The sequence below is a fragment of the Bombyx mori genome, chromosome 6, assembly GCF_030269925.1.
Source record: "Bombyx mori chromosome 6, ASM3026992v2".
NCBI lineage: Eukaryota > Metazoa > Arthropoda > Insecta > Lepidoptera > Bombycidae > Bombyx > Bombyx mori.
The window spans coordinates 7632463-7656362 of NC_085112.1; the positions used below are offsets into that span (position 1 = coordinate 7632463).

Here is a 23900-nt window from a genome sequence, read left to right on the forward strand (position 1 = left end):
TGTGTTGTAAAGTTTACTCCACTCAAATTTTGTATCAGAACTACCAAGGTCAATCACCAACGACACTGTAATCGACGCTGAACACAAAATCAATTTTAAATTAAACATAAGCTGTACATTAAAATAGATTTCATACAAAATTTTATCATCATTATCCTGCCCTTCTCCCAGTTACCTGGGGTCGGCGCAACATGTTTTCTCTTTCCATACTCTTCTATCATATACCATTTCTTCGCTCACTCCCCTCTTACCCATATCGTCTTTCACGCAATCCATCCATTTCTTCTTAGGTCTACCTCTTCCGCTATATCCTTCCACATTCATAGTTAACATTTTCTTACCAACCTCATTTTCATTTCGTCTCATCACATGTCCATACCATCCCAAACGCGCGCTTCTCAGCTTCTCTGTCACAGGTGCCACTTTTAGACTTCCTCTAACATATTCATTCCGTATTCTATCCATTCTCGTTACTCCACACATCCATCGCAATATTCGCATCTCTGCTGCATGCAATCGCCTTTCATACAAAATTTTATATGAACTCTAATTTTGTTTTATTAATGACTTTTATTTGAATAGACTACAATGCTAATTCGAGTAAGACACTAATTAGCCGACACTAGGACGGACTAATGCACTTTCTTCGCGAAATGTAACACCAAAGCTGTATAACGATCACGACGCTATAAACAGAAGACAATTATCGTAGTTCGTGGCGCTCCGGCGGGAACTTCGTGTAAATATCAGTAGAACTTAAGTCGGAAGCATGTCAGTAGCATTGCATTTTATTACCGACCACATCATTAGCTGAACTTTACACAAATTAACATCGGAATTCTTGTTTAATTTTTGTTTGTAAGTAATGTACCTCGGGGTTTAGATTAATTCCTCAACAGGGTCAAAATCTTTATGAAATAAATTTGGTTTTTGTGATTCGATTGTACATTTTCTATGTCTTGTCTTGGAGAATTATAATGTAATCTAAATGTAACAAAAAAGTTTTTTTTTATTTATTGCTTAGATGGGTGGACGATGGACGAGCTCACAGCCCACCTGGTGTTAAGTGGTTACTGGAGCCCATTGACGTAAATGCACCACCCACCTTGAGATATAAGTTCTAAGGTCTCAAGTATAGCTATAACGGCTGCCCCACCCTTCAAACCGAAACGCATTACTGCTTCACGGCAGAAATAGGCAGGGTGGTGGTACCTACCCGCGCCGACTCATTTGAGGTCCTACCACCAGTAATAACAATCGTGCCGTAACAGTCTTAAATATTTTTACCAACAATTTTTTTCATAATTATAGTTTGACCAATTTTCATGTATTGTTTCGTTATTGTTTCAGCATACATTAACAGGACATAGCGGTAAAGTAATGGCGGCCAAGTTTCTCGGGGAACCGACAAAGGTGATAACAGGGAGTCATGACAGAACGCTAAAAATATGGGACCTTAGAAGTAGAATGTGTACGTATGTACCTTTATTAATATTCCATCTATATTGTTATTTAACAATATTATATTATATAGTAGTAGTGTTGAAAGTTCTGAATAGGCTAACTAACATGTTTTTGTATCAAAACCCATTGCATCGAGTAGTTCGTGGACTTATACACAAGGAAGCAAATATAAGTGATGGAACTGGTCTTAGTAAATTGAATGTAATAAAAATAGACATTTATGAGACAAGATTTGTTTATTATCGGTAGCATCCGCTATGAGGATCACACCTCTATAATATTAAATAGCGAAATTAATAGAAGTAATACGTCAATTTCATAATATGTCATTCTTTGTTTACATATTTTCACGTTTTCTATTTACACATTTAGCTAACTTTTAAGTCCGGATTTCCAGCAAGTTCACCCTTGAATTCTGTTGAATATAACTATCTTAATTTATATGTCTTTATTTAAACATATTTTTTTTAATTACATATATTGAATTTATTAGAATAGTGAAAAAATTTCGGACATGCCCATTTCATTTTTAATAGTCGGACGATAAAAAATGTTTTAAAAAAATTGCTGAAAATACCATAAATAATATTGTTGGAAACACCAAATACTAATAAGTATACAGTTTTGAAAGCCCTCGTGAAATATCTTCCGTAAATATGACAGAAAGTGATCTGGTTGAGTCGTTTTTCAATACGAATGCGCAATTTATCAACGCGACTCCCGCAGGTGCAAACGGGCACGAGACACCCCGTCGCGTCGTGCCAATCCCATAATAAATGTTACTTCACTGCTTATCCAATAGTCCTCAAATATTTTTGAAAAATTATGAGTATCAAAACTTTTTTTTAACTCTGAATCCAAAATGCAGTCTGCCCTTGTTAACTGTATTTTAACTGTATTTTTTGTAACTGTTAATTGTTTGTTAACTGTATTAAAACTTCGTACGTCAACAGGTACAGAAACAAAATTCGCAGGATCTTCCTGTAATGATCTCGTTACATCTGACGGCGCGGGCTCGACGATAATATCCGGCCATTTCGACAAACGCATCCGATTCTGGGATATACGAACGGAGATGTCGGCGAACCACATAATGCTTCAGGGAAAAGTTACTTCGCTCGATTTAAGTAGAGGTAATTTTGTTTTTGTTTGTTAGTCGCATCCCACCTCATTTCACAATAAATTATGTTAAAGATATAAAAATAATCGTTATTAGAAATAGATAATCTGTAGCTCGATCGAGGAAATGAACTATTAATCTTAATTTTAGATTGACGCACTTTAAATATGGCAATATATCATGCGAGAAACGGTTACGTATCCCATAAACGGCCACTTAATATCCGTATTATTATAATCAAAAGTTACATTAACAAGTAATTGACTACACAGCATTCGGTATCGGTATTCGTGTCAGCACACAACGTGATAGGTGCTCGCTCGGTACCCATTTCCGTTACGCGTGTCTCGATCAATCCCTTTTTTGTCAATAACGGTCTGCGCATTGCACGAAACTTTCAGATTGATACTTTCAATCAATCACAGTGTCGGGACGTCAGTGCTTCGGAAACTGATTAAATCACGTCGATTTCGTCGTCGCCGCAATCGCGCAGACGACAGACAAATGAATAGCCCCAGTTCACAGTTAGCCATCACGCTCGATCCAGATACATCGCCGCTATCGGTGCATATAACTCGACAACTGTTTTTCCTCGGGGAAACCACTTGTAGAATCACGCCATCCCGTATTGTGTGCGTGTGACAATGAACAGTAACAGATACGGTGTATTCGTTCTGATAAAACAGTAAATTTAAAATTTTGGTACATAAACAAAATAATTTAAAAAAAAAACAATCGAGACTCTGTCCTCATGTCTCAATGTGAATGGCGACATTCTCGTTATGATGTCTAAGGGTTCCAATTAGTACAAAATTAATCGTAATCCTACCTTCACGGTGTAAAACTAAAATAAATAAATATATTGGAAAATATTGAAAAGAATGAACTACTCAAATCAAAATAATTTTCAACTAATTCAATATTCAGGTTTAATCCGGAAAAAATCTCAGTTCGTTTAGTATTAACGTATAAAATATAGTACATACCTTTTTTTTTTTTTTTTTTTTTAACGCTGGGGAATCCATTTACGGATACCCGGTCGAGAGGGGTAATAGACCGGGTTATGTCGGACTCCGGCTCTCCAGAGAAGAAGAGGGAGAAGAGGAAGACCAAAGTCCTCCTCTTCTTCCAATTCCTACCGGGAGACTACGCCTTGAGAAAGGCGCGCGAGGCACTGCGCGGCGTCTACCACGCAGGACCCGCCCCGCAAAACCGACTACCGACTAAACCCCATCGAGCTCCACCACTCCGACTGCACGAAACCTACGGTACCGCACAATGCGCGCCGCAGGCTCGCCGTCGCCGGTACCCATCCTGACAATAGGACGGGATCCAATCCCCGGGAAGATCCCGCAGGACGTCGTCTCAGGAGACACCGTGAGTGGCGCATAGGAGCCACCTTGCGCCGCCTCACCACGGAACCGACAGCAGAGCACCGGGCGCCCCCGCACCCAGTACCCAACAGTCCCTACGGGAGATTAACGGGAGCATCGTGCCCGCGTCGCCCACCCCGCCTTCTTCGCTGAGGAGCCGAAGAGGGATTCCACTCCCTTTCGCGCTCCTCAGCCTCGCGGAACGCCATGACCAGGTCGCAAAATCTGGCCATGGCCTCCCACGAACTCTCGTCCTCTAGCATGCGGGCAATGACAGCCCGCAAGGAGAGGTCCCTCCCCAGCACCGCGATGAGATCTCGCCGCGGGTGCTCCCAACGCGGGCACGCTTCGAGTGCGTGCTGAGCGTCATCATCCGGATGCCCGCACTGGTGACAACCCGGATGTGGCTCTCTCCTGCAAACCCTCCACAGGTACCTCCCGAAGCAGCCATGCCCCGAGAGGACCTGCGTAAGGCGGAAGGAGAGCACGCCGTGTCGCCGATCTGACCATGTCTCCAGCACGGGCACCAGGGCCTCGAGAGTGCGCCGGCGGGTGGCTGAGGTTTGATGAAGTTCCTCCAGCAACCGCTCCCTCCATTTAGCGTACGCCAGATGACGCGCAGCACGCCTCCACCGACTGACAGCCGACAGGCCGGGTGTCCGTCCCCGACCCAGGGACTGTGTCCTGCGCCGGTATACCGTAGCCAATACCTCGGCCTCGAGATCCCAAGGAAGGGAACCAGCGAGGGCGCAGGCGACCTCTCGGGAGATCGTACGGTACCCCCTGATGACCCTCACCGCGAGCGCCCGCTGAGCTCGGAGCAGCAGCGCCGCATTGCGTGCGGAGAGTGTGGGCGACCACACGGGAGCGCCATACAAGGCCATACTGCGCACGACCCCCAGGTACAGGCGTCGGACACCGACGCTGCAACCACCAACGTTGGGAAGAAGACGGACTAACGCACCTGCCATGCCCAGTAGCCTCGGAATCAACTCACCAAAATGGTGGTCGAAGCGCCATCGACTGTCCAGCACGATGCCCAAATATTTGAGCTTCGGCTGGACAGCGATCGATACTCCACCGACTATGAGCGTCGCGCCCGGAGGGGGTCCTCTCCGAACCGGGTGAAAGCATACGGCCTCAGACTTGTGGAGGGCCACCTCAAGACCTAGTCTCCGAATGCGGCTAACGACGGTGGAGACCGCCGCCGTTGCAAGGATCGCTGCGGTCCTGTAGTCAGCTCCGCGAGCCGTCACCAACGTGTCGTCGGCATAGCACACCACGTCGACGCCACGCAGGCCAGCACCGCGGAGGACCCAGTCGAAACCGATGTCCCACAGGAGTGGTCCCAATACCGACCCCTGTGGGACCCCGCACGACACCGTTTTTCGTCCCCATCCTCTTCTCTCAGGGAAAATCACGCTCCGCCCTGAGAGGTAGTCCTCTATCAGGGTGCGGAGACTATTGGGGATGCGGTGAAACCGAAGTGATTCCACGATCGTGCTCCAGGGGATCGTGTTGAAGGCGTTGGCGATGTCAATCGACACAGCCAACAACACGCCCCCCTCGGAGCACGCACAATCGGAGAGATGGCGGACACGCAAGACCGCGTCCACGGTCGAGCGACCCCTCCGGAAACCGTATTGGTTAGGAGCCAAATCAGGCCCAACGTTTTCCAGGTGCTGGACAAGGCGATTAGCGATGACGCGCTCGAAGAGCTTACCGGCCTCGTCCAGCACGACGATTGGGCGGTACCCGTTCGGTTCGTCACGTGGCCGACCCTCCTTAGGAATAAGGACGAGCCGACCAGTCCTCCATGGCTCTGGGAACCTGCCCTCACGGAGGCACCGGCTGAACAGCCTTCGGAGGGCAGGCCCCAAACCATCGCCCGTCAAGGCGAGCGCCCACGCTCGGGACGAGATCCCATCGGGACCGGGAGCCGTGCGCTTCGCCCGCATCCTCTGCACAGCCGATTCAAACTCCGCCTGCGAAACGTCCGCAGGCTCCCCGCCATCAGCAACCCGCATCGTCGTCATCACAGGGGGGACGAAGGCCGTCCCGGTAAAATCCGGAAACAGACCCCCGACTACCCGCTGCAATGTCTCCGGCGGCAGGGTGCTGGTTGCGGGGGGGGCCCAAGGGCGGAGCACATTGCGCGCCAGCCTGTAGGGCCGCCCCCACGGATCACAGTCGAGCGAAGCTAGTAGGTCGTTCCAAGCAGCCTCCTTCGCCTCCCCGATAGCCACGCGCAGGGCCCTTATGGCCATCCTGTACACCTCGTACAGTCGGTCCTCCTCATCGGGGTCCCGGTGCCTTCTTCGACGTCGATACCGTTGGTATGCGCGACGACTGACGTCGCACAACCGGCGCTGGCTAGCGATCTCCTCAGTCCACCAGTGGACTCTGCGTTTAGGAGCGAGAGCTCTAATGCGAGGCATAGCGGCGTCGCACACCCGCGACATCGCCTCGCGCAGATGCTCCACCCCCTCGCACACGTCTGCTGGCTCACCAAGCGAGTCAAGACGCCATGCCTGGACTACAGCCGCCTCACACAACCTCTCGACGTTGAGGCGCTTCTGGGCCCAACGAGGACCCCCCGCGCCGCCACCGCAGAGCAAAGAAGAGCCCTGGATAGACTCCGCCGGAGGCACTGCGACACCGAAACGAATGTAGCGGTGGTCGGAGAGCGTCTCCTCGCCGACCATCACGGCCCAACCGCGTACGCGATTCGCCACGTCGGGCGTGGCAAATGTAACGTCAACCACGGACCCGCCCAGACGTCGCACGCACGTGAGTTCTGCGCCACGATTGAGGACGAGAAGACCGCTTCCGACCAGCCACTCCTCCACCGCCCTACCTCTGGGGCACGTCCTCGAGGATCCCCAAGCCAATGACTTGGCGTTGAGGTCCCCGAGAACGAGTATCCGTTGGGAGTGCGACCTCCCAACGACGCGGCTGAGCTCGCTGAGAAAAACCTCAAACTCGGCGAGCGTCCTGTTTGGGGAGAAGTACACTCCCAATATGAATACCTCGGCCCAGAGGACAGCAACAAAGCCGCAACCTCTCTCGACAACGTCGAACCTGGGCGGAGCACCTACACCACAACGTCGGATGATAGCCACTCGGCCCTCCAAATCGGCTGCCCAATCGGGGCTCGAAGGAACCCGATACGGCTCGGCGACCACCGCAAGATGGGTCAACCCCTCTGCCATGCTCTGGAACAAAAGGTCCTGAGCTCTGGCAGAGTGATTGAGATTCCCCTGCAGGAATCGAAGGACACCTGTCATAACAGGGCGTCATTCGATGTCTCCATAGCCGTACCGGGCTGCCTCCGCGCATGCTCAAGCGCAGCGGAAGCTCCTCTTCTAGGTCTCGGTCTCGGGGACTTGGCACAAGCCTTGCTCCCGGAGACGTGATCCGCCGGTCTGCCGGCAGAGGCACATACAGCACAGTGTGGCGCCAGAGAGCAGCCGGACGCTACGTGGCCGGTCTGGCCGCACCGGTAACAATCACGGCTGCGGTCGACCGACGACGGACATCGAGCGCTCACGTGCCCTAGCTCATGGCATCGGAAGCACTGTAGCTTCTTAGCCTCTAGCAGATGAGCGCGGAGCACGCTCCAACCGACCCTCAATTTCGGTACGGCGAGGACCTTCGTCGCGGCAGCGACGGGCAACCGAACCAACACCTGACCCATCCCACTTGGGCCAGACTTGATCTCTCCGATCTTCACCGCTTCAAGAGTGCATTCGCCAATCCGGGCGAGCTCAGCGGCTACTTCCTCCGGCGTCAAGGAGTCATCCAGCCCGCTGATGCGGATGGCTGCAGTCGTCACTGGCCGGGTCACGATGACCCCCTCCGCGGACAGAACCTCACGAAGCTTTTGGGCCAGGAGATCAGCCTTGGCGCTCTGATCAGCACCTTCCACTACCAACACCTTGGCCCCAGTCACTGCAGACCGGATGCGCTGGATGGGGATTCCGAGTGCCCCGGGGTCCACCTTGGCTCTCGCTTCGGCGAGTACGCTGCGGTATGTGAGTCCTCTTTCTACAGCCTCCGGCTGCAGCTTGAGCACTACAGCTTGAGAGCGCGGAGGACGCAGCTTCTTCTCTTTCCTCTTTGCAGAGGACGGGTTTTTCTTTCCCGCTTCAGCGGGTGCTACCACTGGAACCGTCCTCACTGCTCCCTCCCTCGGCCGAGTGCCCCTACGGGTGACCGTTGACCAGCTCTCGATCAAGGAAGCTGGAGCCGGGAGGAGGGTGGGCGTTCCAGGTGGAGCCACTTGCGCAGTGGCTTTTCTTCTGGGGCCTCGTATCCTCTTTTTCGCCGATGTTGTAGATGGCACTGGTTTCAATAATGGCGCCGAATTCAGTGTAGCGTCTACGACCATAGGAGGGTCCGGTGATTTTTCGCGGCTCTTCCGCCTGTCCGCCGCTAGCGGTGGTCGCATTCGCGGCTCCGGTAGAAGCCGTCCCTCTAGCCCCGCAAAGCGAGCGTCGAGCATCGTGCCGACAGCTCGCATAATGCGCTGGAGGCGCAACTCCTCCTCTTCTTCTTCGGTGTTTGGGGCCGGGGCTGCGGCTGGTGCATTTCCTAGCACCTGCGAGACCGTAGCCAGCTCCCTCCTAATTTCATCAAGCTCCTTGCGAAGCTGTAGGATCTCCTGCTCCTGCTTGGCGTTGATCGCACGCAGTCTTTCAGCCTCTTCAGTTGCGGTGCGGCCCACAAGGTCCTCCGTGGCCTCCTTGACGGTGGCCGCCAACTCCTTCAATGCACGCACATACGTGCCCTTCGGGCTACTAGATTTGGCGGCCACCGTCAGAGCCACCTCAGCACTCTGATGGAGCCTACGCTCGGCATCAGGCTTAGGGACAGATCCCTCAGCCGCTCTCTTCTTCTGGCGCGTGGTGCGCGCGCTCTCTGTGAACTCCCTCTCCTCTCTTTGGGCCCTAAGGCACGCCTTCCTGGCAGCAGCCATGCCAACGCACTGCCTCGTGGTCGGAGGGCGTCCCCTTCCACGCTTTGATGGCGTCACGGCTCTGGGCTTCGCAACTGACGGGCCCTGAGCCTCCGAACCGGAGCTGCTGCTCAACCCGTCTGAGCTTATATTAAGGACCCTTTTCCGCTGTCGTCGTGTCGGCGACGAGCGGGTCGACGATTGGGCCGAACCGACTGTGGCCATGTCATCGTCTGACACGACATTGGCTCTTAAGGAGCTTACTTCAAGGTCCTTCTCGGACATCTTCCTCTGAACTCCGTCCTTCCCGGACCTGACGTCTAGGCAGTTTTTGCCCCCCCCAGAGTACGTGGGGCAGCGTGCGTCCGACGAGTCGAACGCACGGAGGGATTCTCCCCCCGCGGAGCGGGAGGTACCCTCCTGGGGTAGTATCTTTTTAAAACTAGCCATTACATTTATTTCTTTTTTATATATTTTTTAACCCAGGGTTCGGTTCCCTGGGACACCCTAGCGACTGGTCGCCCACCAGCCATTCATTCTCTCGCCGGGTGTCAGAGCTTAGAATTGGGTATAAAAGGAAAGAAGATAAAAATAAAACCAAATAAAATCAAAATAAAACCACAGGAGAAGAAGAATAGAAAAGCGTGTAAAATAAAACAATGAACGGAAACAAAAGAAGAGAAAGAGACAGATTGAAACTTAAATTAAATTAATAAATAAATAAAAATAACCAAAGGACAGTGTGAACAAAACAATAAAACAACAAGGAAAAGAGGGAAAAAGTGGAGGCCCTCGCATCTCCAGGAGAACCACCCTTCAGCAAGTGAAGGGGGAGGAGAGCGTGTAACCCCCGATGCTGGTTTTGGTCCGCGTCGCTCAATCTCTCCCGCCGTAACACAACGAGAGAGAAGGAGCGATGCCCCTGTGACTATTGCCCAGAGGCCCGTGATCCGCCACCTACGGACGCGCCCGGTCGAAGTCCAGCAACTCCCCCGCAGACGAGACCCACAGCACGCAGAGTGCGCGCTGCAAGCTCGTCCACGACCGGGATATAGTACATACCTACATATTATGTAGAACTGTTCCGTCAAAAACATAATGAAAATATAATGAAAATGCCTTCAATATTGTTGCAAGCGCATTGAGTGGTCGAGGACATATTGTGGTACCAATGTGACGACAAATTTGCACCATCGCACTGCCTATTTCTATGGCAAAGTCATAGTGTACGTCGTTGTATATATTTTACTGGTGGTAGGTTCTCTTGCGAGTCCGCACAGGTAGATACCACCGTTCTACCCATTTCTGCCGTGAAGCAGTAATGCGTTTTGGTTTAAAGGAGAGGTCAGCCGTTGTAACTATACGGAGACTTTAGAAATCATATTTCAAGATGGGTGGTGGACCTAATATGGCAGAAGTGATGAGTTTACTGGATTGTTCTAGTGTGGCTTCTATTTTCTGTGATCTTCCACAGGCGACAGCATCTCCGCTCCTTTTTTTTAAATCAATATAATGAGACTTCGGTCTCTATAACTAACTTTCGTTCCGGACTGTTAATAAATGTATCGAAAGTAATCGATAGTAAAATAATGTAAGCCAGCACTTCAAACTATTTATACATATAATGTATACACCATTTCATTATCGTGTAGCGTTAACCAATAGTAATATAATTTTAATGAAATCGTATTTTAACTATACTCGTACTAAAATATAATAGTAATGTTTTCATTAGTAATTAACTATGGCGGTATCCATTTGAAGTGTGACAATGTTAAATGCTTACTACTTTTGAAATGTTAGTACTTGAAGAGCTTAATGATAAAGAGGTTTGCGATTGCTACAAAAATACCTAATAACATTACTACTGAATGATTATAATTCCTCATTATATTTTTTTCCCTACCTAAGCTGATGGTCTTTCTTCTTCTTCTTCTTCTTTGTCGTTTCCTCATTACTGAGGGTCGTGACCACCTTGGTCCAGTTTTTGCACCAGCTTCCTCCAATGTTGCCTGCATTCGGCCTGCTTAATGGCACCCGGGACGCTAGTGTTTGTGGCCTCCTTGATAATATCTGTCCACCTGATTGGCAATCTTCCTCGACTTCTCTTTCCTTCCTGACGTTGTGCTAACTCGAACCTTAGCATAGCCGCGTTTCGCAGAATCTACCACCGGATCGGAAACGCGACCCACTGAGAATATCCGGCGAGAAACATAGTGGGCAAATTCTTCGGTTACAAAGTGAACTAGTAGATAGAACATTTGCGCAGTTTTGTCTTAGGTACACAAAATGTAATGTTTCGTTAATATTTATTTTACATCACAAAAAAATTATATATTATTATAAATACAAAATAAAATGTCTCTATCCTTATCAAATATCCTTAAAATCACTTCTCTATTTTACGGAAACTTAGATTGGAATCACAGACAATGACTACTTTACTAAAATATGAACATCTTCTATATGCTTAAGTGTAACATTCGTTACTGTACCTTTCTTAAAATATAATAAATAAGCAATACAATAATAATATAAAAAATGCAAAAATATAAATATAAGACAATATAACTTCAAAATGCTTTATTAACCTAAACGATAATTCGTAAGTTCTAGAATTCCTGGAAGCTTGTATATAAAACAAACTACCCAAGGTTAAAATTAAAATATAAATCGGCTATGACTTCTTTAAAAATTTTAAATCGATTTCGATAGTAATGTTGACCAAGTAATGTTGTTCAAGATATTGATTTTTGATAATTAAATGCAAGGTCTTGAAAACATTAATGACAACTCTGACTCCAATTAGAATCCCTCCCCTCGATAACTTGATATTCGTAGATTGATTAGTTTAATTTGGTACTAATTAGGAATGACATGTCACTAGATGTACATATGTTAAATGTGGATCTAATTGAAACTAGGATACATGAAGATCGAAGAAGGTCCGGAAAGAAATTGTCAAGAACAAAAATAAATTTTAATATATTTGATTTACTTAACGGGTTCTTAGCTTAATCTTAAACTAGTTACAGTTTTAGTGTAGTCCCGATATTTCATCGACATGATCACGGGTAGACTTAAAAACTTCGGATAGGATGCCAGGAGTACACAATTGTGTCTAACTTCTTTCCAGTGCTTTTTTAATTGTTAATAATATATTGGGTTTATAATACACTGTACGGCTGTTGATATATGAGGATGTGGAAAGGAGAATACCTACTATGGGAACCACCTATGGACATTAATAACACCTTTTTTTTATTTATTGCTTAGATGGGTGGACGAACTCACAGCCCACCTGGTGTTAAGTGGCTACTGGAGCCCATAGACATCTACAACGTAAATGCGCCACCCACCTTGAGATATAAGCTCTAAGGTCTCAAGTATAGTTATAACGGCTGCCCCACCCTTCAAACCAAAACGCATTACTGCTTCACGGCAGAAATAGGCAGGGTGGTGGTACCTACCCGTGCGGACTCACAAGAAGTCCTACCACCAGTACCACACATCTTTCTTTAACCAACCATTGACTGATAATGATTTAATCATTGAATTAGAAAAAAAGTTGAATTATGAATCCGAGTTTATTATAAACTTCCTTCCACGGTTATTCCTGGGTACCATGACATGTCCTACTTCAGACTAGATTTGAACAGTCTGTAAAGGTAGGCAGCGCCTTAGGTTGTTTGAAACCCATGAGTGACGCTGACCACTCAACAACAGGTGCGAGGTCTGTCTGCCTAAAGAAAATACATAAATATTATTGATCTTAATAATGAACTTTGTAACAGTAACTCTTCTTGTTCCAGACAGTAATTATCTCTTAGCGTGTGTAAGAGATGATACAATACAGCTCATAGATCTGCGAATGAACACCATCGTGCGATCGTTCAGGTATTTATTTATATTTGCATTAAATATATATGTCAGCCATTCGTGATCACCGAAGTATTCGAACCGTCAGAAATCTTAAAATGAAATCAATAAATCTGTCTCGAACCACGTTATCATGTCTTTGACTTGCAAAATCCATGAACAAAATAATATGAATGATCCATATTTATCGAAAACTAGAATTTGATATATTTATAGCGCCGTCGTAATGCCTCGTAAATTATTTGTAATTTACAAGTTGCAAGCTACTTGTGTTAAAGCTGAATCGAATTTTAAGTCGATTGAAAATATCGTGTTATTTTTGTTGCTGTAAATGGTGGCAGAGGTTGTAGGCAGGTACCACCACGCTGCCTGTTCCTGTCTTGATTGAAACTTAGACTTGGAACTCATGACTCAAGGTGCTTACGTTGTTGTTGTCTATGGGCTCTGGGGATTTGGTAATCACTTAACACCAGATTAGTCCTGAACTTGTCTACACATATTTTTTTCTTGCATAGATTAGTGGACGAGCTCACATCCGACCTGGTGTTGAGTGGTTACCGGCACCCATAGACATCTATCACGTAAATACCGCCACCCACCTTGAGATATGAGTTCTAAGGTCTCAAGTATAGTTACAACGGCTGCCCCTCAAACCGAAACTCATTACTGCTTCACGGCAGAAATAGGCGGGGTGGTGGTACCTACCCGTGCTGACTCACAAGACGTCCAACACCTGTAATTACGGAAATTAGAATTTTGCGGATTTCATTTTTATTATACGATGTTATTCCTTCGCCGTGGAAGTCAATCGTGAACATTTGCCAACGTACGTACGTATTTGTTACGTATTTCATTAGAAAAATTGGTACCCGCCTGCGGGATTCGAACACCGTTACCACGCTAGATGCGCATGCACCGGACGTCTTATCCTTTAGGCCACGACGTCTTCTATCTAAAATACTAATTATTTATACAGTAACGAAGCGTTCAAAGTTGGCTGTGACTGGTCTCGGGCTGCGTTCGGTCCCGGGGGACGTCTGCTGGCGGTTGGAGCCGCGGACGGCGTAGTCTTCGTGTGGAACACGTATTCTGGACGACTTGAAACCACTCTGAAGGATCACACGTGAGCATACAACAATATTTTTTAATGACAAAAGTATCGTTACCAGCTACCGGTACTGAAAACTAAATTTAAGGACAATTTCAATAAAAATATCCAACCAAAATAGAAATTATTTGTCAGATAACTACTTCATTCATAAATAGCGATTATATAATAACAAAATAGATTTGAGGAACAACTTTTGAAATTTTTATTATTTTATGAAATCAATCAGAAATTCCGATATCAGGCTCACAATTTATTCGTCTTCTGTTTTGTCTGATTATTTATTTAAGGTAACGCAAAACTAGTAGGGTACAGAAAGATGTTCCCAAGCAAATATTTAAGAACTTTAAGTCTAAATTAAACTATGTTTACTTTAAATGTCAACTATTTTTATTTTATTATATGAATATTTACAATTTTTGACAAAATCCAAAAGAAAAATAGCTAATATAACTTATCGTCCGCGGAGTTGTTGAAATAAATAAACATCCTAACTTTAATAGAGAATTTGGCTGGTATCGTGAAAATTAAATCTCAGTCTAACAAACTGCAAGACCTCAAGATACTGTTGGTTTTTTTCTGTGTGCAAAGAAACATAAAGGTTATTTGTTTAATGAACCTCAGCGGTAGTTTGCACCTTATTCAAATATCGACGAATAACACCTTACTCGTCGTTGATTACCACGAAAACTGTAATTATACAATTATTACGAATCGGAAAAACTAGGATAACAATAAAAAAACACGAGATTAAACCGTAAAAATAGTTTAAACTATAATTTTAAGAAGGCAACATTATTTTTTAATAAAAAAAAAATCTGGCTGTATACATTCTAAATAGCACTACCCCTATCTATTCCAATGGGTGTCAAGAAGTAAGAGATTGGTCGTTATGGGGATGGCGGTTTCACATTTTAATTTTCATACGTTCCGCTCATCACTTAATATAGCATGTGTGCCCGTGAGCCTGTCAATCTACATCGAGAAACACTAAACAAATAAAATACAGTATCTTAAATTATGTATGTTGAACACAAAATTCAATCTATGTCAATTATAAACTTGATTACCACTCGACCTGTTGAGCCCATATTTATGGTACCACTTTAGTAACATGTATTATACTCAATACATGATCGAAAATAACTAGAAAGTTAAAGTTAACTAGAAAGCTACGTTATTAAAAATAATTACATATAGGTTATCCTGTATATAGTTTGTAAAATTCGTTTTTATTTACTAAATCAAAAATTTTAATAAAACAAATAATGGCTTAAAAATATGTAATATTGCTGAAAAATAAACTTTAATAGAAAATAATTCAGGCAAATATACGGTTTGAGTGGAAAATGTCGGTAACAGATAATTGTCCGTTTATAGATCACGATTATCCGACTTTGTGTCATTCCGAACTAGAGTAAATTTATATCTTCCACCATAACGTTTAAATCAAGTAAGACATTGATATTTGACCTTGTATTTAAAACAAGAAATTGTCTTATTCGTGACATCGTTCGGTTCCCCGTAACATTCGCATGGACAATTGAAATCGTGAGGTCAACATTGGCTCGGGCTGTCTCACCATTGCAAATTTCTCTTTCCCATACCGTACGCTGCATATTTATTTGGCATTAAGCCTATCTCTCCACCTGTCTGATTCCATTAAACTAAACAATGAGGAATGCCTCCGGGACACAGCCGCCAGAGAATCGAATGTATTTTGTAAGATCAAGGCACACAATTATTCTGTCTGCATTGAGATTATACACCAAAATACAATTGCATTGAATCTTTAATGGAAAATAAAACACGTTATATCCATGACTGCAGGCTTCAATCTGATTCAATGCGATCTGTTTTAATTTGTGAGCAGACATGACGTGCAAATTGTGTAAGTAATACCTTTCGCATTAAATAAAACGTTAAAAAAAAGGAACATTCCTATGCCACTTGTACTTGCATATTTATATTTAGTGTTTGTTGTTAGTCTGAACGGTAAAGACAGGCGGTCGCTTGCTGGAAACAGTCGTGTCTAATTCAATATTGAAACAGACGTATCTTCGGTTTCCACATGTACCGTTGCGACATTAAACTCTTATCATCTTCGGTCGAAATCAATTTGAGAATAACAATATCGAAACGAACCGAGATGAACAATAAAGATTGCTTAGAACAATGTTTTGCGTTTAATAATTGTATTGGAGGGCGATCTTTTATAGGATTAACTAAGTTTGAAAACGATAAACCTCAAAACGTTGCTCCTAATTGAATACTAAATTGCAATCGTGGTTTTAAATTAATGAAATGTTTCATTAATGATTGAAATTATAAAATCCTATTATACCTATCTAGTACGACATTTTCCTGTTAGTTCTTTTTTTTTTACAAACGTAATACTTGCAATTTATGAATTTAATATTCGACATAATAAATGGTTAGGTATAGTTTTTTTTTTCTCTGTAATTCGTACTTTAATAAAACCTATGACATGTAATTATTTGAAGTACTCTAGCCGTTTCTACATGGGTGGCCGAAATACTCTATAATCTTACAGAATATATGTTATTATATTCTATTAGACTGCTATTAGATTACATGGTTGTTTGATAATGTAATGATGGGAACAGTTTTGCATATAGATCACGTGCGCAGTTCATAACGAGACCCGATTGTTCCGAATGTGATGTTCTCGCTTTTGTAATGACAACACACTTTGATGTGTAATCTGTCGCATGCTACATACTGCAGATCTGGCTATCTAATCTATTGCTCGCGGCCGGAGGTCCGTGGAAAATTAAGCGAAACATCGGCGACACGTTAACAACATGAGATATCGGTTTGATTTATTGATAGATCTTTACTATACTCGCATAACTGTTAAGATTTAAATTCTAAATAGTTAAAATTGAATAATAATTCGCAGAAAATAAAAGCTCTTAGTTATGAATGGACAAAAAAATCATCTTTTTCCGTTTCGTAATTGTCGATCATTCTAATCTGCTTATTTATTACTAGCGACCCGCCCTCGCTTCGCTTCGGAAACATTAAAACTCACATGAAACAAAAAAAAAAAAATTAAAAAAAGTAGCCTATGTTCATCAGGGACAATGTCGGCGTCTAATGGAAAAATAATTTTTCAAATCGGTCCAGTAGTTTCGGAGCCTATTCGAAACAAACAAACAAACAAACAAACAAATCTTTCCTCTTTATAATATTAGTATAGATTTTATATTTATATAAACTAGCGACCCGCCCTCGCTTCGCTTCGGAAACTGTAATTTATTATTGATTTCTTCACTATTTAATGGATGCTATTATACATATAAACCTTCCTCTTCAATCACTCTATCTATTAAAAAAAACGCATCAAAATCCGTTGCGTAGTTTTAAAGATTTAAGCATACATAGGGACAGACAGATATAGGGACAGAGAAAGCGACTTTGTTTTATACTATGTAGTGAAGTTCATAATTGAATAATATTATTTAAAAGTCAATTTAAGTTACAGATATATGTAAAAAGCAAAAGAAATGTTGAAAAAATTTAAAGCTGTCAACGAAATTAAGTCAAACGTATAAAAAACAGTACTCAATTCACAAAATTTTCATTGATGTGCGTACCAAATTAATTACCGGCTAAAGTGATAATTTGAAAACAAAGACTGGTATTTCATGCTAGCCTGACTCTCCGTAGACCGCTTTTGCTTTGTTCAGAACATGTACTTCGACTAAACAAGACATCGCGTGTCGATGTTTAATAAATAAGTGTACGCTATATTTTACTTATTTATACGTTTTGAAAATTATTACCTAATAAATGTTGAACGTTATTACTGAACTTTCGTTTCGCTTAAGTAAAGCTCTGACGAATAAGACACTGTTGGCAGCATAGTATAAAATCTATACTAATATATAAAAATCTACAGTGGTTTTTACGGATGTTCCGTTATAACTACTCAATCATGCATCCGATTGACTTGAAATTTGGTATCCATGTAGAAAATACATGTACTATAATGGATAGGCTAATATTTATGTGAGTGTTGGACTCCCTACACCAATTGGGGGGGCGTTAATGATGAGAATCTTTGTGGGGGTGAGAAATAATAATGTTAATTTTAAATGCCCAGCGAAACGGACCGGTACAGCTAGTTTGAAATAATATCGAACAGACCAGAATTATACAGCAGATAGTGCAGCATGCGATAGATCATGTGATAAATTAAATTTTCTCGAATTTAAGCTGCTTTCAGATTACGCTATACTATAGTGCCATGTAGTATAGCAGCCCATACTTAGCCAATAATATTTAGTACAGTACAGTGTGAACGTGTCCATAACAATGTATGGTGTGCGATATTGTTGTGCTATGAGCTATATACTATATACTATTATATTATAGCGTAGTCTGAAAGCGGCTTTATTAGCTTGTAGATATTTAAAATACGTAACATTGTCTCGATAAGTATCATATAAATTGCCGTTTGACCGATCGCCCATCATGCCTCTGCTATCATGTGCGAGTTTTATTGCGAACTTAAACGAACGAGTACACCGCCCACACAGTCATAAACGGTGACCGTATTTTCAGTATCCGAAAAAGCTGTACATCTCTGAGGATTACAGGCAGTATAAAGCAGAATCGTAGTATTGCTGACTTATACGGACAGCACTAAATAAAAGCTTTAGCAGTAAACATTGCGAATGCTCATTTATATAGGCAATGTGTACGAACGTTGGTACCAACTAATCGCGGTGCATGCTTTTTGTAGCGGAAAGGCTAACGACCGAAGTAGATAGATTCTTGAAATTACTTTATTGGGTAACCTGTTTTCGAACATAGAAGGCGTGTAACTCGGGTATAAGGTATGAATCAAGAAGCGACGCGAATGAGATACGCACTCTCCATTACATATTTATTACCTTGTAGTTTACCTGAATATAAAACTCATCGATACGCATACTATTACTACACCAGAGATCAACGGACAATCTTCAATTTTTGTATTTTTGAATACGTTAACTATAATTTACGGCCGCTTTAAAGATATCCAACGCGCTTGAACCCTTACAACCATCTCAGCATTTAACTTAATCGTATACCGGTTCACTATAATAGGTCATAAATTACTAGTTACTAGAGGTCCCGCAGTAGTCGAAATTCGACTATAATTAATTGGAATTGTATAACAAGTTGGTACACTATTATGATTGTATTTTATACTTCTATAATCACAAATTTTGCCAAAGCTACACTATAAAAATATATAAATAAAGGCAAACAATATTTATTCTATTCTCAATTTGACCACAGACGTCAAGAACAAAAGTTTGACAATAAATAGTATGCATGCATGTGTGCGTCAAATACATGGTATGTAGTGTGTGTAATGTTTTCTTTATTGATTTAATGTATCTTTTATGCATTATTTTAAAAAAATATTAGCATTGTGCACTTCTTCTCTATATTCTCTATAAATGTGGAAAATTAGATACTCCTCGGTCCGTGCAATTTTCGTAAAAAAGAGATACAAAATTTTTGCTTCACGTATTAATATATAGATTGATTGATATAAATGTGTAAACCACTACCGAATTGTTCAATAAAAGTTTATTATGAAAGCCGTATTACATATGAGGAAACGATTGTTAGGTCTCGTACGGTACCGGATTTGTTCATGTTTACGTTGCTTCCTAGACTCCATATTAGATGTAACTTCGGCCGCTTGGAGGCTCGTTATAAAACCGGGAGCGGTATGTGTAAACGAGCCAAACAAACCCGACGCTAATTCTTGTTTATGAGGCGTCCCGCCCTGCATAGATACGATGCACTAGAACGTAGCGGTCTTCAACAATCAAAGCCGCGAACGGAATTTGAATTCTGTGCCTCGATATCCAGTTGAATCAAATCCTTCCATATTCGATAATGCAACGTAAATATTATCATCCGGTCAATTGACTTTTTTTTTTTAATGTGGCCGTACTATTTCATTTGTTGAAGCTTTTTTGTCGGTATCGCTTCACTTGTATTAATAAAGGCTATGATGAGTATCTTTTAAGTGCTCGTGACACAGATTTAAAGTCCACATAATATTCGTAATGTACGGTCATCATATAAAGCGGATACCGTTCACAGTGTCTTCATGCAATATTCTTAGAACGGACTAACGGTCCGAGAGACTCGAAACAAAAATGCTCCAGTTTTACAATAAAATTAAGTGTCTGGGGCAGTTTTGTTTTACGACCTGATGAACTTAGATTTTTGTCGAAATGTTTGTCTAGGAATGCGGGCCGCTCATTTATGACGAAAAAGTGAGTCTTTACCCGATGAAGATGCCATCCAAACTGGCGATAACACTTTATCAAAAGTGAGAGCTATTTATCAAGTTAATTATATTATTATTTCTTCTCTGAGGATGTGACGTGTTGGATTGCTACGTAACTGAAATATAGTAAATTAAATGTTGATGGGAATTAATTATGTAGGGCGGGACAGCCGTTATACAATAGAATTTGAGGTCTCGACCTCATGTCTGAACGTGAATGACGGCATTTATTTATTTTATGTTATTTCTAATTAGTTTTTATAATAAGTGTAGATATTAAAACTTTTGTTACTTAATGAAAAGGTATTATACTGGAGTTCAAATTTCTTAAAATCATTCATTGAGTTTTTATTCAATTATTCTTACTTTTCAAATTTCAAGATGGAGTCAACTATTGCACTGTCCATTGCACCTATAATTGAGGTGACATCTGTCATGTACTTCTTTAATTTCTCAATGTTTTATATTATGTATTTAGTGGAGGTAGCAGTAATGCGTTTCGGCTTGAAAGGTGGGGCAGCTGTTGTACTGTAAAAACTGAGACCTTAAAACTCAAGTCTCAAGGTAGGCGGCGGCTTTTACTATGTAAATTTCTATAGGCTCCGATAACCACTTAACAACAGGTGGGCCGTGAGCTCATCCACCCTTCTTCATCTTCTTGCTTCGATTTCCTCAATACTGAGGGTCGTGACCACCTTCTCGTAACAAGAGTTTATTTCGGATCATTCCACGCCATTTGCTCGTGAACCCACCTACGCAATAAATAAATAAAAAATATTTATTTGTGATTTTATATTGTTGATGCAACTAAATAAATGAATAAATAAATAAATTATGTCGATGGACTTCAGGTGGGCCAGTTCACCTGCATATCTTTTACAATTTACATCTTACAGTTATCGGACAATGAACGTGGTAATGTTTTCAGGACGGCGGTGACATCTGTATCGTGGCACCCCCAGTCTGGACTACTGGCCTCAGTGGATCGAGGAAAACGTGCTCTCATATGGGGGGACTTGTGACAAGCATGGGAGGCACCAAGGCCTCCGCCACCAAACGAACAGGTTCAAAAACTATTACTATTTTAATATCTAAGTTCCAAATTGTGGCACACTAAAAATATGTTTTTATGTTATGAAATAATGTTGGATGCTATGTATACATGACACATGACTACACACTTTTATATATATACACTAACTGACCCGGAAAACGTTGTTTTGCCATATACTCGTAAATTATTTCTAGGAAAGATAAATGACCTAGGTACCGACTGCGGCGCCATCTGCCGGGCTGTGAATCTAAACCATCCAGGGTGCCACCCAAACGCATACAAAAAAAATCATTCAAATCGGTCCAGCCGTCGTTCCGATATCGAGTCGAGGGAACGCGTTCCCGGCCCCGTCACGTCACAGCCGGAGTCCCGCAAGGCTCCGCCCTCTCCCCGTTACTATTCAGTTTGTATATCAATGATATACCCCGGTCTCCGGAGACCCATCTGGCGCTCTTCGCCGATGACACCGCCATCTACTACTCGTGTAGGAAGAAGGCGTTGCTCCATCGACGACTTCAGACCGCAGCTACCACCATGGGACAGTGGTTCCGGAAGTGGCGCATCGACATTAACCCCACGAAAAGCACAGCGGTGCTCTTCAAAAGGGGTCGCCCTCCGAACACCACGCTGAGCATCCCTCTCCCGACTAGGCGCGTCAACACCCCCGCCCCCGCCGTTCGCCCAATCACGATGTACGACCAGCCCATACCGTGGGCCCCGAAGGTCAAATATTTAGGCGTCACCCTCGACAGTAGGATGACATTCCGCCCCCACATCAAGACGGTACGCGACCGTGCCGCCTTCATTCTAGGACGTCTCTACCCGATGATATGTAGGCGAAGTAAAATGTCCCTTAGAAATAAGGTGACACTCTACAAAACTTGCATACGCCCCGTCATGACCTATGCAAGTGTAGTGTTCGCTCACGCGGCCCGCATACACTTAAAATCCTTTCAAATTATTCAATCCCGTTTTTGCAGGATAGCCGTCGGAGCCCCGTGGTTCGTCAGGAACGTCGACCTCCATGACGACCTGGACTTAGAGTCCATCAGTAAGTATCTTCAGTCGGCGTCCATGCGCCACTTCGATAAAGCGGCACGACACGAGAACCCTCTCATCGTAGCCGCCGGTAACTACATTCCCGATCCTGCGGACAGAATGGAAAGCAGTCGACGTCGCCCAAAACACGTCATCTCGGATCCTCCCGATCCACTAACGGTGCTTTTAGGTACTTCAAGCACCGGTCACCGTTCTCGTCGAACCCGTCGCTTGCGACGAAGGGCTCGACGAGTAAATTAACTCTCAGACACAGCCCACTGAGTTTCTCGCCGGATCTTCTCAGTGGGTCGCGTTTCCGATCCGGTGGTAGATTCTGCGAAGCACGACTCTTGCTAGGGTTCGTGTTAGCAACATCGTCAGGTTTGAGCCCCGTGAGCTCACCTACTAAAGTTAAGGCTACGCTGAAATAGCCGCTAGGGCTATCAGCTTAGGTAGGAAAAAAAAAAAAAAAAAAAAGGTCCAGCCGTTTAGGAGGAGTTCAGTGGCAAACACACGCACAGAAGAAATATACCCATATATACTTTTTATTGCATATATGTATATGTGAACGAGCACACGGTTAAGTAGTTCGACTCTGTCAAACCGGGTCCCATAGACATCACAACATAAATGCCGCCACCCACCTTAAGACGTGAGGCCGAAGTTTAAATTGTATTCTATAATGGCTGTCCCACCCTTGGAACCGGAACGCATGAGTGCTCTGCGGCAGAATTGGGCAGGGCAGTTTCGTGCTGGCTTACAAGACTACCAATAATTACGTTAATTTATAAATTCTATGAGTTAATTTTTCACTAAACAATGTTATTTCTTCCTCGTTCGTCGACACGAGTCAAATATATATTTTATCGAATTCCATATTATACTGCTGCTAAAGAATTTATCAAATAAAACATGTGTTTTATATTTACTTTTTATGGTATTGGGCAGAAATGTATACCTACAATACTTTATGGAGTAGTCACAGAATATCTCAAGATGAGTGGCAGCATTCACGTCGCAGTGTCTAATGTACGTTTAACAACAGACATAATAATATAATAAGGTCGTCTATGCTAACGAAAATTAATTTTAATACAAATTAGTTTTCTTCGTCTGTTCGTAGCTGCACTTGACTGAACTTAAATTTTAATGTGTAGCACGATTAGGTAAGATGTATGTTTTCAAGCTTAAAGTCATATTTAAAACATTTGAATTCAAAGAAATGCTATCAAACTAACAACAAAATTTCGGAACAATAAATGATTCTGATTATTCTGGATTGCGAAGGATTTATTATAAGTATTAATCGAGATATTATGCTGATAGCTATGAGCGACGACGACTACTTACAGTCAGATGGGCCGTATGCTCATCTGCTTACAATGGTAACACTTAAAAAACAAACGTGTGGCACTCGGGAACTGCCGCGGTAAAGCTATTGCATAGCATTTTTTATCAACTTATGCAATTATAATTAGACAATGATAATTTAATATTATTGTTTTAATAAAACAAGACCACGCTATATTAAACATTAATAAAAGCAAAACCTTAACTGTCCCCTTCACACTCATAAGCTAGA

The 23900-nt window shown here is 43.2% G+C and overlaps 1 protein-coding gene across 2 annotated transcripts in view; it reads left to right on the forward strand.

Annotated features, from left to right (window-relative positions):
* Positions 1–23900, forward strand: part of LOC101744668 (autophagy-related protein 16-1) — a 168092-nt gene that overhangs the window by 123158 nt on the left and 21034 nt on the right. For both annotated transcript variants that reach the window (XM_038011746.2, XM_038011747.2), the window contains 5 exons: positions 1351–1471; positions 2418–2597; positions 12727–12811; positions 13770–13916; positions 21155–21290. In XM_038011746.2, coding sequence (XP_037867674.1) covers positions 1351–1471; positions 2418–2597; positions 12727–12811; positions 13770–13916; positions 21155–21248 — 627 coding nt within the window. In that variant the 3' untranslated portion in view covers positions 21249–21290. The remainder of the gene's footprint in view (positions 1–1350; positions 1472–2417; positions 2598–12726; positions 12812–13769; positions 13917–21154; positions 21291–23900) is intronic.